Source organism: Carassius gibelio, chromosome A1 (genome assembly GCF_023724105.1).
Source record: "Carassius gibelio isolate Cgi1373 ecotype wild population from Czech Republic chromosome A1, carGib1.2-hapl.c, whole genome shotgun sequence".
Lineage (NCBI taxonomy): Eukaryota > Metazoa > Chordata > Actinopteri > Cypriniformes > Cyprinidae > Carassius > Carassius gibelio.
Genome location: NC_068371.1, coordinates 34530819 through 34546259, shown reverse-complemented (window position 1 = coordinate 34546259; position 15441 = coordinate 34530819). Strand labels below are relative to the sequence as shown.

General features: G+C 36.4%; 1 protein-coding gene across 2 annotated transcripts; it reads left to right on the top strand.

The window, feature by feature from the left end:
* Positions 1-41: 41 nt before the first annotated feature.
* morc3b (MORC family CW-type zinc finger 3b) lies at positions 42-13658 on the top strand. Of its 2 annotated transcripts, XM_052603972.1 has the most exons (18): positions 42-317; positions 2527-2599; positions 2679-2811; positions 3304-3528; positions 4739-4876; positions 5606-5720; positions 5908-6036; positions 6125-6244; positions 6328-6425; positions 6519-6626; positions 9117-9239; positions 9535-9609; positions 9700-9742; positions 9874-9949; positions 10904-10973; positions 11058-11583; positions 13012-13245; positions 13570-13658. In XM_052603972.1, the coding sequence occupies exons 1-18, from the start codon at positions 282-284 to the stop codon at positions 13576-13578; spliced, it is 2331 nt and encodes a 776-aa protein (XP_052459932.1). In that variant the 5' UTR covers positions 42-281; the 3' UTR covers positions 13579-13658. The 2 variants fall into 2 exon arrangements, with proteins under 2 accessions (XP_052459932.1, XP_052459923.1); XM_052603963.1 differs by having other exon boundaries at positions 13012-13658.
* Positions 13659-15441: the final 1783 nt, after the last annotated feature.

Genomic DNA, 15441 nt, shown 5'->3' with positions numbered 1-15441 from the left:
GACGTACTGTATGTAAGTTAGTATTTAAAGCCCCTGCTTAAACAAAAGCCAGATTTCAAAGATGAAAATAAAGAGGTCTCAGGTTACACATTTGTACCAGCATTTATTGCTCAGAACAATATGTGAGGAACTCCTTTAGAAGTCTCAGCGGGTGCATAGCTGGAGTGTGAGAGCAGGGTGTGCGCTATATCTGGACACAGACGGCAAAAGCTCTTCAGTAAGAGCTCACAAAAGCTTCTCTGCAGCTTTCTTCAATATCTAACATAGATCTTCCAGCAAAAATGGCAACTAGAAAAAGTGGCATTCCTCTGAGCACAGTAAGTAACGTGCATTTATCAGTTTTGTTGTAGTTTATGATGTTCTCCTGTGTTTTTCTATTACTTCTTGGATTAATTTTTTTTGTTTTAAGAATGCAATAGTTTTGAGCATGTATTTTTTTATACTTTTGTTGTATTTTATTTTTGTTTAGCTTTTTTTTTATCCTAATTTTGATATTGTATCGTTATACAGTTTTGTTCAAAATAATAGCAGTACAATGTGACTAACCAGAATAATCAAGGTTTTTAGTATATTTTTTATTGCTTCGTGGCAAACAAGTTACCAGTAGGTTCAGTAGATTGTCAGAAAACAAACAAGACCCAGCATTCATGATATGCACGCTCTTAAGGCTGTGCAATTGGGCAATTAGTTGAAAGGGGTGTGTTCAAAAAAATAGCAGTGTCTACCTTTGACTGTACAAACTCAAAACTATTTTGTACAAACATTTTTTTTTTCTGGGATTTAGCAATCCTGTGAATCACTAAACTAATATTTAGTTGTATGACCACAGTTTTTTAAAACTGCTTGACATCTGTGTGGCATGGAGTCAACTTGTGGCACCTCTCAGCTGTTATTCCACTCCATGATTCTTTAACAACATTCCACAATTCATTCACATTTCTTGGTTTTGCTTCAGAAACAGCATTTTTGATATCACCCCACAAGTTCTCAATTGGATTAAGGTCTGGAGATTGGGCTGGCCACTCCATAACATTAATTGTGTTGGTTTGGAAGCAAGACTTTGCCCGTTTACTAGTGTGTTTTGGGTCATTGTCTTGTTGAAACAACCATTTCAAGGGCATGTCCTCTTCAGCATAGGGCAACATGACCTCTTCAAGTATTTTAACATATGCAAACTGATCCATGATCCCTGGTATGCGATAAATAGGCCCAACACCATAGTAGGAGAAACATGCCCATATCATGATGCTTGCACCTCCATGCTTCACTGTCTTCACTGTGTACTGTGGCTTGAATTCAGAGTTTGGGGGTCGTCTCACAAACTGCCTGTGGCCCTTGGACCCAAAAAGAACAATTTTACTCTCATCAGTCCACAAAATGTTCCTCCATTTCTCTTTAGGCCAGTTGATGTGTTCTTTGGCAAATTGTAACCTCTTCTGCACATGCCTTTTTTTTAACAGAGGGACTTTGCGGGGGATTCTTGAAAATAGATTAGCTTCACACAGACGTCTTCTAACTGTCACAGTACTTACAGGTAACTCCAGACTGTCTTTGATCATCCTGGAGGTGATCATTGGCTGAGCCTTTGCCATTCTGGTTATTCTTCTATCCATTTTGATGGTTGTCTTCCGTTTTCTTCCACGTCTCTCTGGTTTTGCTCTCCATTTTAAGGCATTGGAGATCATTTTAGCTGAACAGCCTATCATTTTTTGCACCTCTTTATAGGTTTTCCCCTCTCTAATCAACTTTTTAATCAAAGTACGCTGTTCTTCTGAACAATGTCTTGAACGACCCATTTTCCTCAGCTTTCAAATGCATGTTCAACAAGTGTTGGCTTCATCCTTAAATAGGGGCCACCTGATTCACACCTGTTTCTTCACAAAATTGATGACCTCAGTGATTGAATGCCACACTGCTATTTTTTTGAACACACCCCTTTCAACTAATTCAACTAATTGCCCAATTGCACAGCCTTAAGAGCGTGCATATCATGAATGCTGGGTCTCATTTGTTTTTCTGAGAATCTACTGAACCTACTGGTAACTTGTTTGCCACGTAGCAATAAAAAAATATACGAAAAACCTTGATTATTCTGGTTAGTCACATTGTACTGCTATTATTTTGAACAATACTGTATAATGTTTGTTATTTTATTGTTAATGTTTTTTTAAATCATTATCAAATCATATTCTACCTCCAAATGAAATTCTATGACAATATATAAATCATTTAAAAATATATACAAATAGTTACACACTGAAAACAATTTGTGTCGAAATGATTTTGACTCTAAAAATTAATGGCAAGTAATACCTTGAATTATACATGACATTTTGAAGTAGAAAGTAAAACGTAAAATAACCTTTATAAGAAAAATATTTCAGTTCGAAAAATCAGTGTAGTAATTGCCAGATGCATGCTAAATAATTAGCAAAATGTGAAAAAAAAAAACCATGCTGGTTTTAAATGAAATCTTTTAACATTTCATGCTTATTTTCCAATCAGCATCCTATTTTTTTCATGTAGATTAGTCCAAAATTTCTTCATGCTAATTCCACAAGTCACACCTGGCCCTTCAGTGCTATAGCTGAGCTGATCGGTGAGTTCTCTAAATCACACGTATGTCAACTTAACATTAGCTGTTCCAGTTAGTTTGTGAACTGTGAATTGTGTTGCAGATAATTCGTATGACCCAGATGTTCGTGCTAAACAGATCTGGATAGACTGGACACGCATCAGAGGACTAGACTGCCTCTCTTTCATGGACAATGGGGAGGGATTGACCAGAGCCAGACTACATAAGATGCTCAGGTACAAAGCACTACAGCCTGTCCATTTACTTAAGCTAATTTATTATTCATTTTAAGTGGAGCAAGTACAAAGTGTTTAAAATGGACTTGTAATTACTGGTTGCTATAACTGCAAGAGAATTAAGAACTCTTATTCAGTTAATTCAAGGGATTCATAGTGGTCTTATGTCATTAGCACTAAAAGCCTATAAGATTAAACCAACAGTGAGGTGCTGGGGCCCACAGCCAGAATAATTAAGGACACCTAATTGGCTTCTTGTAATCACTGTAAATATCATGCTGTGAATGAATTCAGCTGCGTATTAGTGTCCTTTTGAGCAGGTTAAGTCATCTCTTAATGAAAGGTTGCATTTATGTGATCAAAATGTTGTTTAAAATAATGGTTTCCATTTTCATATATTTTGCTGAAAAGTATTAGTAAAAAAAACGTACTGACCTCAAACAACAGTAGTGTATGTAATTCATGTTAACAAATTTTTCTGATGTTTTTAAGCTTTGGTTTCAGTGAGAAGAAAGCAATGAAATTTCACATTCCAGTTGGTGTGTATGGCAATGGGTTTAAATCAGGGTCCATGCGTCTGGGAAAAGATGCCATTGTTTTCACCAAGACCAGAGACACCATGAGTGTGGGACTCCTGTCCCAGTCTTACCTCGAGGCCATAGGAGCACAGCGAGTTTTGGTGCCCATGATCACATTCAGACGCGATGGACATAACCAGTAATCTTCTACAGATTTCTTTTCAATTTTATTAAAGGGATCGTTCACCCAAAAATTTAAATTCGGTCATTAATTAATCACCCTCAAATCGTTCAGAAACCGTAAGACTTTTGTTCATCTTCAGGACACAAATGAAGATATTTTGGATGAATTCCGACAGCTTATCTCGTAGTTTCATACCTTTCGGGGCCTTGAACGGGGTAGTTCTTTTGCTCTTTGAATGCTCTCGGATTTCATCAAAAATATCTTCAATTGTGTTCTGAAGATGAACGAAAGTCTTACAGGTTTGGAACGACATTAAAGGGTTAGTTCACCCAAATAGCAAAATTATGTCATTAATAACTTACCCTCATGTTGTTCCAAACCCGTGAGACCTCTTCGGAACACAGTTTAAGATATTTTAGATTTAGTCCGAGAGCTCTCAGTCCCTCCATTGAAGCTGTGTGTACGGTATACTGTCCATGTCCAGAAAGGTAAGAAAAACTGTTTGAGTACATGAATTACTTACGGGATATTGGTTTGTTTGAACTCACAGGGAGTGTCAGCCACATTAAAAAAGTTAACAGCTTAAGTCATTTGTGGATTAATGTGTATTGGAGACGCAAACCGTTTAAAATGATTCAGTTCGATTTGGTGAACTGGTTCAAAAAGATCCGGTTACATCGAATGATTCGTTCGCGAACCTGATATCACAAATTGCTTTGATTTGAACTCTCTCTTACAACAGACACAGAAGAGAAGACAATGCTGAATAAAGTTATAGTTTTTGCTATTTTTGGACCAAAATGTATTTTCGATGCTTCAAAAAATTCTGACTGACCCTCTGATGTCACATGGACTACTTTGATGATGTTTTTCTTACCTTTCTGGACATGGACAGTAGACCGAACACACAGTTTCAATGGAGGGACTGAGAGCTCTCGGACTAAATATAAAATATCTTAAACTGTGTTCCAAAAATAAACAGAGGTCTCACGGGTTTGGAACAACATAAGGGTAAGTTATTAATGACAAAATTTTGCTATTTGGGTGAACTACCCCTTTAATGACAGAGTAATTAATTACATCATTTTCTTTTTTTGGGTGAACTATCTCTTTAAAGCTTGTGCAAAGATCCCAACTGATCCCAATTCATATTTTAATTGCATTTATGCATTTGCATTTTTAAAGCTTTGAGTGAAACTGAATTCTTGATCTTTGATCTCACTAGTGTAGAGGATGGAGGCAGTCTGAGAGCGATCCTCTCACACTCGCTCTTCAACTCAGAGAAAGAGCTGTTTGCAGAGCTCCGCGCCATCAGCGCCGCCGGACACACAGGAACACGCATCATCATCTGGAACCTTCGCATGTGAGCTCCGCTGCATACACGCACAAATGGATGGATTGAATGACTGATGGCTGGGGAGAATAATTCTGTTTTAAATCATTGCTGTACTTGGAAACTTCAGAAAACTTTCTTATGAATCACAAGAACAGTACAACTGTTTTCAACATTAATAAAAAATTAAGACAAATCAGCATATCAGAATGATTTTTGAAGGAACACATGACCCTGAAGACACAGGAAGTAAATTACATTATATATTAAAATAGAAAATAGTTACTTTTAACGGTAATAATATTTCAATATCAGAGTTTTTTTTACTATATTTGTGACCAGATAAATGCAACCTTCTTATGAAAGCTATAAAAGTCTGTTTCCACCACAGAAAAAAAAAATAATAATAATAACTTCCCTTGGTTTCTGATATTTATGACGTTTTTCCTGCAAAAGTCTATATCTCACAATTCGTACTTTGCTTCTAATTCGGAGGGAAGAAAAACAAATCAGAATTGTGAGAAATAAACTCAGTATTGCAAGATATTATCTCACAATTGCAAGTTTATAACTGCATAGATGTAGGCTACACTGACGATTCTGAGAAGAAAAGTCTGAATTGTGAGATATAAAGTCACAACTACCTTTTTAATTTTTAACTCTATTGTTTTCCCCATGGCTGAAAAGGAGTAGAGCATGAGAGACTTTTTTCAATAACATTTAAAAAGTCTTACCGACCCCAAAATGTGTGTTTTTTAGGACCTCAAATGGAGAGACTGAATTAGACTTTGACACAGATAAATATGACATTCTGGTCAGCGCAAACACCAGTGACAAGAGCAACATGACCCCTGAAAGTGAATACTCCTTACGGGTGAGCAGAGCACATCTCGCAAGAATATGGCATGCTTTTATACTTACTAGAAGGAAATATACATAATCATGTCTATGTTCTATTGATAAGAGACAAATATGTCCAATGGAGGAGATGGGATAAAAAAATAAGACTGTTTGGTGATGGGTTAGGAGGAATATTGATTCTTCATGTTTTTGTAATGTAGGCATACTGTAGCATCTTATACCTGAAGCCTCGTATGCAAATCATTATGCGAGGACAAAGAGTGAAAAGTCAGCTGATATCCAAAAGTCTGGCTCTTATTGCGCAGGACAACTACAGACCCTCATTCCTCGTATCCTTAGAAAATATTATGTTTTTTTGGAGTGCACACACACATATAACATTATTATTGTTTCAGCATTTCTTAACTCGGGGCTCAGAACAAACGTGTGCGCATCACTTTCGGATACAACACCCAAAGCAAAGAGCATTATGGGATTATGATGTACCATAAGAACAGGCTAATAAAGCCATATGTGAAAGTGGGCTGCCAATGTAAGGTAACCAGAAACGATTGCATGTTTCTTCTGCTTCCTTTGCCCATAAATTCAATACTAAAAGCCATGGTTTATGCTTATAACAGGCCGAAAGAAAAGGTGTGGGTGTTATTGGTGTTATAGAGTGCAATTTCCTTCAGCCCACTCACAACAAACAAGACTTTGATGACACCGATAAATACAGGTGCGCTCAACAAACGCTGTTTATCACTCTGCTGGTATTTACCCCAAATGATCCCCTTGGGTTACTTTGATGGAAAGGCACTATTTTGTACAGGAAGATCATGCACAACCTCGGCATAAAGCTGGAGGAGTATTGGAACGAAATCCGCTACAAACGAAAGAAAGAGGACCCGAAGTGCACAGTAGCAATAGAGGATGTGTTGTGAGTACTGCCGTCGATAACTTGTCATTAATCCAAAAAATCTAAGGGTTTTAAGGACATTTCTAGATATTTTTAAAGGAATTGTTCTCCCCCCATGACTGACTTTCTTCCATGGAACACAAAAGCAGTGATGTTCCTCTTAACTAAAACTATTAAAAATCATTTAAAGTACTTGAAATAAAGCTGAATTAAAAGAAAATATAGATATTAGATGAAATATTATATTTTTCATTTAAATAAAAATAAAACACTTAAATAAAAATAATTTTTTATGTTTTAAAAAAGTTTAAAAAAAATGTTTTAAAAAAGAGAAATATATCAGAATGATTAAACTAGAATTAAAATGAAAACTGAGAAAAATAAAAATATATATTAAATATTAGTTATATATAACTGTAATACTAAAATAACACTGCACAAAAGGAGACACTAAGAATTGTCCCTCTTAAGGTGGCAAAAAAAATAAACAAAAATAAAATTGACCATATGCTTTGAATTTCATATCTTTTAAAGTTGCACAATGACCTTTGGCAGGAGTACAGGCCAAAATTTAATTGTGAATCCCAGCATAGATCTATTTTGGTTATTCATCAACTGTGATTTGTGATTTTGTGATTTTTGAAAGGATCATTCAGAGAAGTTTTGTAAACCACTGATTAAAAATGTTAGTCTGTTTCCCACCCTAAGAATACAAGTTTTGATAGTACCCAAGGCATATGGATTAATTTAATGATACTTCTATGGTGCTTTTGTGTGCTTTCTGAAGCTTGCACACTCTGTCAGCATCCACTATGAAAGCATATTCTCCAAAGTTTCTCCTTTTGTTTTTCTTGGATGACAAAAAGTATTGGATTAAATATATGCAGATTCTGGTCATATAATTAGATTATCATTCAAAAGTTGATTTATTTCACTAATTCCATTCAAAAAGTGAAACTTGTATATTATATTCATTCATTACACACAGACCGATATATTTCCAATGTTTATTTCTCTTAATTTTGATAATTGTAACTGACAAATAAGGAAAATCCCAAATTTAGTATCTCAGAAATTTTTTATATTACTTAAGAACAATACAAAGAATGGATTTTTAGAAATCTTGGCAAATTAAAAAGCATAAAAATGGAAAGTATGAGCATGTACAGCACTCAATACTTAGTTGGGGCTCCTTTTCCCTGAATTACTGCAGTAATGCATGGAGCGTGGCATGGAGTCGATCAGTCTGTGGCACTGCTCAGGTGTTATGAGAGACCAGGTTGCTCTGATAGTTGACTTCAGCTCTTCTGCATTCTTGGGTCTGGCATATCACATCTTCCTCTTCACAATACCTCATAGATTTTCTATGGGGTTAAGGTCAGGCGAGTTTGCTGGCCAAATAATAACAGGGATACCATGGTCCTTAAACCGGTACTGGTAGCTTTAGCGCTGTGTGCCAAAACCTGTTGGAAAATGAAATCTGCATCTCCATAGAGTTGGTCAGCAGCAGGAAGCATGAAGTGCTCTAAAACTTCCTGGTATACGGCTGTGTTGACCTTGGACCTCAGAAAACACAGTGGACCAACACCAGCAGATGACATGGCACCACAAACTATCACTGACTGTGGAAACTTTACACTGCACCTCAAGCAACTTGGATTGTGTGCCTCTTCTCTCTTCCTCCAGACTCTGGGAACCTGATTTCCAAAGGAAATGCTAAATTTACTATCATAAGAGAACATAACTTTGGACCACTCAGCAGCAGTCCAGTCCTTTTTTAAGCGAGACGCTTCTGACGCTGTCTGTTGTTCAAGAGTGGCTTGACACAAGGAATGCGACAGCTGAAACCCATGTCTTACGTCTGTGTGTAGTGGTTCTTGAAGCACTGACTCAAGCTGCAGTCCACTCTTTGTGAATCTCCCCCACATTTTTGAATTGGTTTTGTTTCACAATCCTCTCCAGCATGCGGTTATCCCTATTGATTGTACACTTTTTTTTTATACCACATCTTTTCCTTCCCTTGGTCTCTCTATTAATGTACTTGGACACAGAGCTCTGTGAACAGCTAGCCTCTTTTGCAATGATCTTGTGTGTCTTGCCCTCCTTGTGCAAGGTGTCAATCATCATCTTTTGGACAACTGTCTGGTGTCTTCAAAATTGAACCTTTTCACAATATTCAAATTTTCTGAGATATTGAATTTGAGATTTTCCTTAGTTGTCAGTTATAATCATCAAAATTAAAATAAATAAACATTTGAAATATATCAGTCTGTGTGTAATGAATGAATTTGATATACACATTTCACTTTTTGAATGGAACTAATGAAATACATCTACTTTTTGATGATATTCTAATTATATGACCAGCACCTGTGTGTGTGTGTGTGTGTGTGTGTGTGTGTGTGTGTGTGTGTGTGTGTGTCTAGGGTGAGTAAATGATGAAACAATTTAACTTTCAGGTGAAATATCTCTTTAATATTTCATAATCTTACCTATGTCTTCTTCCGAAAGGAAAGTTCCAGATCAAGTCTGGGTTCAGTGTGACAGCTGCCTGAAGTGGAGGAGGCTTCCAGATGCCATCACTGAGCTGCCAGATAAATGGTTCTGCGGCATGAACTATGACCCACAGTTCAGGTGACGATAAAAAAATAGTTATGCCATGATATCATGAGTGAAAAGGGAAGGGTTTGAATGGGCCTGGGATATCTAAGAAGATACATTAGGGTTAAAGGAACCCAAAGGAAGCCAAATATTTGAGTTCAACAGATGGGAAGGAATAACTGCCATTACTTCTAGGTCAATGAATTCAGTATTTTCTGTTGAGCCCTACATGATTATAATTTTTGTTTAGTGATGCCTACCTCCTTGCTGGGTTTCTCAACATGCTTATTGTTCATTTTATTGTCACCTTACTCTGAGCTCCACACAGGAGCTGCTTGGTGGAGGAAGAATTAGAGGATGAGGAGGAAGATCAAAAGTCATACCCTAAACCCTTTAAACGCCAGTAAGTTACATTGTCAATATTACTGATTGTTTCTTGACATTAAGAATACCAGAAGCATTATAAGATTCAGCACATTCTCTATATATTCAGGCGGAGAAATACTAAGAGTCTGCTCGAGGAGAACATTCCAGAAGTAAGAACATTTATAACTTACTCTACTAGAGAACCAAGGAGCCAATGCTAATGAATCAACTTCTACATTGATGCCAATGTAAATGGATTATTCATCAAAATCAATATCAGAATCTTGTGTTCTCCTTTCAGATCACACAAACTCAAGACGAACCAGCGTTAACAACCATTCAGGCACCCAGACATCCAGCAACCTCTGTAATATCTGGTAAAGATGCAACGCCACGTAAAAGCTAAACTAAAATAGCTTTGACCCACCTTATCTTGTGGATTTAGAGGTTCTGGTAGATGTGGCTTTTGTTTCTGTTAATGAAATGCCTCCGAGACTTTGAAACTTTGGCTTTTCATGCAATGTTTAGTTGTCTGTCGTTTTTTTCTTTAAAAAAAAAAAATGTAATAAATTTGAGCATGTGATTTTTTGCTGTATGTGAAAAATAAATTGTATTTACTTAAATTAAATATAGAAAAACTTAAATAACTTTAATTCAACTATGTACAGTACCATTCAAAAATTTGGGGTCAGTAAGATTTTTTTTTTTTTAATGATTTTCAAGGATGTCTGTTGTATTAACAAAGACATATTATTGTCTTTTTGTTTTTGTAGGATGCTATGATGAAGTTCAAAACAACAGCATTTATTTCAAATAGAAGTCTTTTTTTACCTTTGATCAATTGAATGTGTTTTTATTAAATTAAATTATTACATTAAAAAGATAATATTAATCATTCTTCTGACCACAAATGTTTGATTGGTAGTGTAACATGTTAGTTTTAAGCATTTATTTAATTGTTCTTTCCATAAGCTCACACTTAACTTGCCTTAATTCAAGCCTTAAAGGTATAGTCCACCCAAAAAAGTAAATTCTTTCATCATTTACTTATCCACGTCATTTCAAACCTGTATGACTTTCCTCCCTCTACAAAATAATTTTTTTTTGAAGAACGTTTCAACTGTTTTTGTCCCTAAAATATAAGTCAACAATATTAAACCATGTTGCCTTTCATTTTATTAACAAATAACACAACACGGAGACATTTTTCAAAATATATTATTTTGTGTTCCTCAGAGGAACTAATACATATGGCATGATGTTGAGTTATGATCGAATTTTCATTTTTGAATGAACCATCTCTTATTATTAAATATTCCTTTCATGTTTAGGACCGTCTTTAGCTGAGAGGTCTCCATTGCCCCTTATTAACCTGACCGCTGTCTCCAACTCTCTAAGAAGGTAGGAATAATATAGTTTATACATATTTCTATAGTAAAAATGTTTCATAAATCATTTATAAAGGTTTATGTTTTATTTTTCCAGAGTAAAACAAAAGTTTTCTGCCATAGAAACACAGATGGAGGTGACGCCATCCTTTCCTGTCCCCTCTCTCACCCCGCCACAAGAACTCTTCTTTCAGACACACTGGCCTGCTTTGAATGAGGAGAGAAAGACTCTCACTCAATCCGATACACTCGCGAGCAAAGCTGCGTGCGGTATGATGGAAGGAATTGAGTCGCATCAGGGGCTCGCAGCTGCAGAAGAGACCTGTGAAAGAGATGCATCATCTGGGACAGGGAGGGAATACTGCTCAGCTGCGGCACGGATAATTGAATTGCCCCTGAAAAATGAGAAGAAATGGGTGGTGCATCATGAAGGTCATGATGATGATGAAGAGGAGGAGGAAGAAGAGGAATGTAACTTGGCAGAGGCGCAACAGTGGCAGGATGAGCTAATGGAGCTGATGCACGAGACAGCGGAGGAGAGAGATGCGTGCCGCCAGGAACTGGAGGTGCTTCAAGAGCACAGCGCCGCCCTGGAGGACGAAAGGAACCAGCTCATCTGCAGGGTAAGAGGAGAGCTGATGGATTTGAGCTGTGGGATGGTTGTTAGTAAGACATTTCTTGTCACTACCCACAATTATTATTATAAGTTATGGTACACTTTACACTAAAGTCATTATATATTTATATATAATTTATTTCAAATATATATATGAAACTGTTCTTTCTGGTCCTCGAATCTGTTTGGCTGATAAGAGTGTGATATTATTAATTTGAGCTTTATTTCAATTAACAGTGTTTGAATCGTTTTAATTCTAGTTTTCATAAGTAATAACAACCCTGGTAAATACTGAAATTAACATTTACCAAGATTTGAAGTGCTACTCTTTGTTAGCTCATGTTAACTAATGTAGTCAATGAATGCTATCAAATGAAAACTAATTGTAAAAATGTTATCATCTATCAAGTAAGTAACTTTTTTACAAAAAGGTTGTAAATGGGTTAAAAAGATTTATAGGTTTCAGTACTATTTAAATACTCATTATTTATGAATGTTTTGAATTTGCTTTTATGTTTACATTTTTTGTCATTTTGTATATGTGATTTTGCCATTTTCATTTAAATTATTCTATTCAGATGTAAGTTTATACTTAATTATATTTAACTTATTTTGTTTTTAGTAAGTTGCCAAGGCAGCCAGATTTTCATATAAAATTAAAGGGGTGGTTGATCAGCTTTTTTCAGAAGTATGGTTGCGTTTATGAGTAACGTGTTCATGCTTTGTTTTAAAAAAAGCCCATTATTTTCACATATTTTACCTTTATTCTACACCGCTGCTTCCATTCTCGTCAAAACCGTCTGTTGAGTTCCCGGTTCGATGAAGCCCCTCCCTCAGAAATATGCAATGGGCTCTGATTGGTTAGCAGTCTCAGTGTGTTTGTGTTTGTCACTCCAAATGTTCCTGGGGGCGGGGTTTATGTAAACATTAGGGTTAGTGATGTCACAAACCCAGGCAGAAGCTCATTGTGGTCCTCTTTCACTCTCAGCTGTTTTGTGCAGTCCTTAAACAGCGATTCCTTTAAAAGAAAATGTCTCCCTTTGCGTAGAACTTTGACTGTCGTAAATTGCAGATGTTGTTTATGCTCTAACAGCAACATTACACACTTAAGTTAAAAAAAATTATATAAACTTTAATATTTTATTTCTGCTTTATTTCAGTTGAAGAAAACTATTTTTAGTAGCTTTCATTTGAGGTATTATTAATAACAACATGGCTATGTTGAGTGACTATGTTGAGTTTAAGCTATTAAGCTACAACCAAACAACACCTTAGCAACTGCATAGGAGCACCCTAGCAAGCACCCACAACAGCCCAGCATTATGGCAGTGACTTTTGCACAAATCAGCACCACTCTCATACTGTCTTCTGCAACTGTAAAAGTTTTCAAAAAGTTCTATTTAAAAGATTTGAATTGTGTCTGTGCTGTGTCTAGCTGGAGAGTGCAGAAGAGGAGAAGAGCAAGCTTTCTGCCCAGTGTGATCAGCTGAGGACTCAACTGGCAGAGCTCAGGGAACGGAGCCAGAGAGGAAAGGAAGAGAAAGACGACAGCTGCAAACTGAGGACGCTGCGTCTGAACCTGAGCCGTCTGCTGGTGTCTTTCATTCCCTCTCTTCGTCTTGAGCATGTGGACTACAGCAGTGATGTCCTAGATACCATCCTCATCCAGGTTCTAGAACACATCACTTAGAAAGCGGTCTCTGATTTACAAAGATAGGACTGACGGAAAAAGGAAATTACTAAACATTTGTATAGAATCTCAGAACATTGCTTTTATTGTTATCACCGGGTGAAATTATTGCAATTTCTAATATACTTTGTCATATATTTCCTTTCAGTCAAAAGACTGCTTGTTTGCTTTTTCTAGCATTAGCTGGGCTAACTAATGTGAATGTTAAGGAGTTGTTCAGTGTGATTTGAGCTAAAGAAACCAAATGTATGACAAAATTGTGACTTTGACAAACAGATTTGGATATTCTGTCTCTCCCCATAGAAGCTGTGATTGCATGCCTAGAAAACAGCAGAACCAAGATTACCACAAAGTGAACCGACCTGCTCCAATAAAGACTTAATATGCTAACATTCAGGTACTAAATGTGAATTTATCATAGATTTAATGATGTTCTTTACCACTATGACCTCCTCTATATATGCTTCCTTGTTCCTTAAACACAAATCCGTTATCCTTCTCTTATTTTTGACCTCAATGCATTTCCATCTACCACTTACGGTCACTCTCACTACTAATCAAATCTCCTTTAAAAGACATCATCCAATAGATACAAAATAAATGTTCACTCTGAACTCAGCAGAGACCTATCGACTTGTCTCCATTTGCACTGAAAATTAAACCTATAAATGTGACCTAATCAATAAAAGGCCTATTTTATTTTTACCATCACCGTCAGTTCTTCCGCCAGCGATGAATAAATGAATACCCCACGCATTAAAGGTCATAAGTTAATGACCTTTCTCAGTTTAATTTGCCAGTGCCATACAGAATGACCAGCACTATTCATTTGTAAACTTGTTTTCAATAATCTTAATCATAGGAAATGTTTCTTGAGGACCAAATCACCATATTAGATTATGTTTAAAGGAAACTGAATGTGACACTGAAGACTGGAGGAATGACTGTTGAAAAATTCAGTTTTGCCATAACAGGATTAAATCACATTTGCCAATATATTAAATTAGGAAATTGTGGTTTTAAATTGTAATAATATTCACAATATCACTGTAGTTTTGATCAAACAAATGCAGCCTCGACAAGCATAAGATCTTTAAAAATCGACCTCAAACTGTTGAACAGTCGTGTATATACATATGTATTTTCTGAATCTTAATAGAGCACCCTACCAAGGCATAACTGTTCCAGCAGATGTCAATTCTTCAGGCTTCTTACCTACCAGCTGATGGAGAGGCCGAATTTCATGCAACACCTGTCGGTGTTATAAATGGACGACTCTTGGGAAGCTTACGTGACTGTCTTATTGCAGCTAGGATCATTAAGTGCCTAAGGTTACCAAAATATTACACTGGCCCTGCCAGGGCATAACAAGAGTCAGATGTAATCTCTTGGAGGGCAGTGTGACGGCTGTGTCATGGCCTGGTTAATACTGCGATTTGAAGGAGTAGTTCACTGAAAAGTCGTCATTAACTCTAATATTTTTCCTAACCTGTATGACTTTCATCTTTCTGTAGACACACAAGGTAAGAACAGAACAGGAACCATACAATTGTATACAAATGCATTATGTTCTGAAGCCAAACAACAAAACAGGCCAAAATTAGAGCTATTTTCACTGGAAATCTTACCTTGACAGTTAATCAGAGAATTAGTACTGTCCAGTTTGATGTTGAACCTTTTGAATGAATTGTTTGATCAAGTTCACAAAACCAGCATGAGTCAGTTCTATAGTGCTTGATTCGTAAGGTCTACTTTTACCATACTATTACACTGATTTATGAAGCTTGAAGCTCAAGGCTGAGCTTGTATCTAGTGCATACACTTTGGTGTCTGTCAAAATCCTTTTCCTTCTGGATGCTGCAGTCATGTCGGTTCATGAAGTCCAAGCCTGTGCCAGATTTGATGATGTGTTATTCAATCTCTGCTACCAGGATCCATCTCAGCTTCAACCATCAAAATCAAACTGGTAAGGAGTGTGAAGTGTGTACATTTTTAAGAGAATGGGGGGAAAACAGTTGATTTTAACACTCTTAAAAAAGGTCCTTTTAGATAAAGTTTCTTAAAGTTTCTTTTAGATTAAAAATTAATAATAATCTAAAAGTGACATTGGTTCTGCATGCCAACATATTGGTTTCTCGGTTCCTTTGATGATTGGAAGGAACTGGGAAGTAAAAA